This window comes from Parus major, chromosome 26, assembly GCF_001522545.3.
Source record: "Parus major isolate Abel chromosome 26, Parus_major1.1, whole genome shotgun sequence".
Lineage (NCBI taxonomy): Eukaryota > Metazoa > Chordata > Aves > Passeriformes > Paridae > Parus > Parus major.
In genome coordinates, this window is record NC_031795.1 from 4,667,021 (window position 1) to 4,669,559 (window position 2,539).

The window sequence follows — 2,539 nt, forward strand, 5'->3', positions numbered from 1 at the left end:
GTGGATAAGGGATGTGTTTGGGTGTGTCCCCATGGATAAGGGATGTGTTTGGGTGCGTTACCGTGGATGATGATGCGGCCCTGGTGGGTGTCCCTCCCTTTGGCGTTTTCTGCCTCACACTCGTACGTCCCCTCATCCTCAAACCCAGCGTGCTGGATCTGCAGCAGGGGCTCACTGCCGATCCACTTGGAGGACTGTGGCCCATCCAGCTTCCTCCACTTGATCCGGGGCACGGGGCTGCAGGAAAGCCGAGCTGGTGAATCCGGGCTGAGCTCATTCCCCACATGACCACCCCTGTCCTGTCCCACCGGGCCTTGGCTTTAGCCAGCTCCTCCCTTCTCCCATTTCCCTCCATCTCTGGTTCTCCATCAGAGAGAGGAGGTGTGGAAGTTCTGCCCTTCCCTCCCCATCCCAATCCCCATCCCAATCCCCATCCCAATCCCCATCCCGATCCCCATCCCGATCCCCATCCCAATCTCCATCCCGATCCCCGCGGACGCAGCACTCACTTTCCAAAGGCAAAGCACTCCAGGGTCACCAGCTGCCCGGTCAGAGCGTAGGTGTCCGTGGGGAACCTGGCCTTGATGCTGGGTGGGAACTGCCTGGCATCTGCCACGGGGAAAACACCGCTCAGGGCACCTGGGTGACACCGAAACGCCACCCAGGGGGTCTCAAAGGGCAGAGGGACACATGAGGTGACTTCCCAACCCTTTTGTGTGTTTGGGTGAGGGGACAGAGGTTTCATTTTCTTCTTCAGACAGCTCTTGCTGAGCTCTCTGAAAATCTCTTGGGAGCATCTCAGGGCTCCGTAATTCCTGAGAACCGCAGAATCCTGGGATGGCTTGGGTTGGGAGGGTCCTTAAAGCCCATCCCACCCGTGCCATGGGATTTCCACTATCCCAGGTGGCTCCAATCCGTGTCCATCCAGGCCTTCCTCCTGTTTAATTCCCTTTTCCCAGTACCAGAACTATCCTTTAAAAATAGAGAAACCCCATGGATGGAGTGGAAATGGAATCTTGGAGAGAGAGCTGCTCCCTTCCCACCCCAGCCCATCCGTATTTTTGAAGCTCTTAAGGGAGGCTGGAGAGCGATTTGGGCGCTGTGGAGGGATTTGTTAATTCGGACTTTTCCCATAAGAATTGGCATTTTTGGGACAATCCCAGAGCACTGACCCTCTGCAGCCAGGCTGAGGCGGGAGAACTTGCTGAAGACGCTCTTGGTGATGAAGTCGATGTGGCTCGTGGCAAAGCAGGAGTAGTTGCCCAGGTCCGAGGCCTCAGTCTTGGCAATGTAAAGGTTGCCCGTGGTCTGGGAGATGAAACGTCTCCCGTCGGCCGGGATGAAATTGGGGAATTCGTTCAGGAGCCACCGGTAGGATAAACCTGGGGGAAAAAGGAAAGGAATAAACTGGATGGGTTTGTCCTCCCAGGTGGGGCAGATCCACGGGGATTCCAGGCTTGGGTGGATGGATCCAGTGGGATTCCCAGCTGGAATTGGTCCTTGCATGGACACACCAAGTCCTGCCTCTGCTTTGTTGCGTTACAAACTCTGCGTTAACCCCAAATTTCCTTCCCTGAAATTCCCAGAAAATTCGGGAACCCCGTGCTCTGCTGTGTCCCCCTTACCTGGGTAGTGGGGCGGGGGGCTGCAGGTGAACATCACCCCCCAGCCCTCGGTGATCTTCACGGGGTCCCGCTCTTCCGCCGAGAATTCCTGCAAAACTGAACAGGCAGAGTGAAACCTGGACAGGAAAAACAGCTGGAGGAACCTCTGCGCTTTCTCTGCCCCTCCTCTGGTGGGTTTGTGCAGAGGAAGATCCAAAATTATCATTGCCTCTCTCCGTAATACTCCAAATTCTCCAGATTTCTATGGAAGTGCCAGGGGATTTCTCCATGGGATGATGCGTTGGAGAGATTCTCTCCAAGCCTTTCTCCAGGCAGGCTCAGTTTAAGCCAGGCCTAACTGTGATTGTGTTTAATTCACCTGGGGGTGCCAAACTTACAGCCAAAGCGGAGCGAGGCCTCCCTGCTCACCACGGTGCCCCTGGAATTGGATGCCACGCACTGGTAGGAGCCGGAATCCTTGGCTTTCACAGGGTTGCTGATCACCAAATCCCCGGCCACCAGCCTGTAGCGGGAATCCGGCTCCAGCTTGAGCTCTGTGCCGTTCATCTTCCACCTGCCGGAAGAAATGGGAGCAGGGATGAATCCCTGTGGGGCTGGGCCTGGTGGTTTTCCAGCTGGAATGGGGCTGGAGGTGGATTTGGATCTGAGCTGTGACCTGGGAGGGGACTGGAATATCTCAGAATTGTGGGATTGTTGAGGTTGGAAAGTCCCTCTGGGGTCAGCGAGTCCGAGCTGTGCCCGATGCCCACCCTGAGCCCTGAGTGCCACCTCCAGCTGCCACCTCCAGGGACGGGGACTCCAAACCTCCCTGGCCACTTCCAAGGCCTGGCCGCCCTTTCCATGAGGAAATTCCTGCTGCTGTCCAAGCTGAGCCTCCCCTGGCCCAGCCTGAGGCCGTTCCCTCTCCTCCTGTC

The 2,539-nt window shown here is 56.8% G+C and overlaps 1 protein-coding gene across 3 annotated transcripts in view; it reads right to left on the reverse strand.

Annotated features, from left to right (window-relative positions):
- The window catches only part of CNTN2 (contactin 2), a 25,929-nt gene that overhangs the window by 11,384 nt on the left and 12,006 nt on the right, over positions 1 to 2,539 (reverse strand). For all 3 annotated transcript variants that reach the window (XM_015650675.3, XM_033519883.1, XM_015650676.3), the window contains 5 exons: positions 2,003 to 2,178; positions 1,626 to 1,721; positions 1,173 to 1,382; positions 510 to 609; positions 62 to 237 (listed from right to left, as the gene is read on the reverse strand). In XM_015650675.3, coding sequence (XP_015506161.1) covers positions 62 to 237; positions 510 to 609; positions 1,173 to 1,382; positions 1,626 to 1,721; positions 2,003 to 2,178 — 758 coding nt within the window. The remainder of the gene's footprint in view (positions 1 to 61; positions 238 to 509; positions 610 to 1,172; positions 1,383 to 1,625; positions 1,722 to 2,002; positions 2,179 to 2,539) is intronic.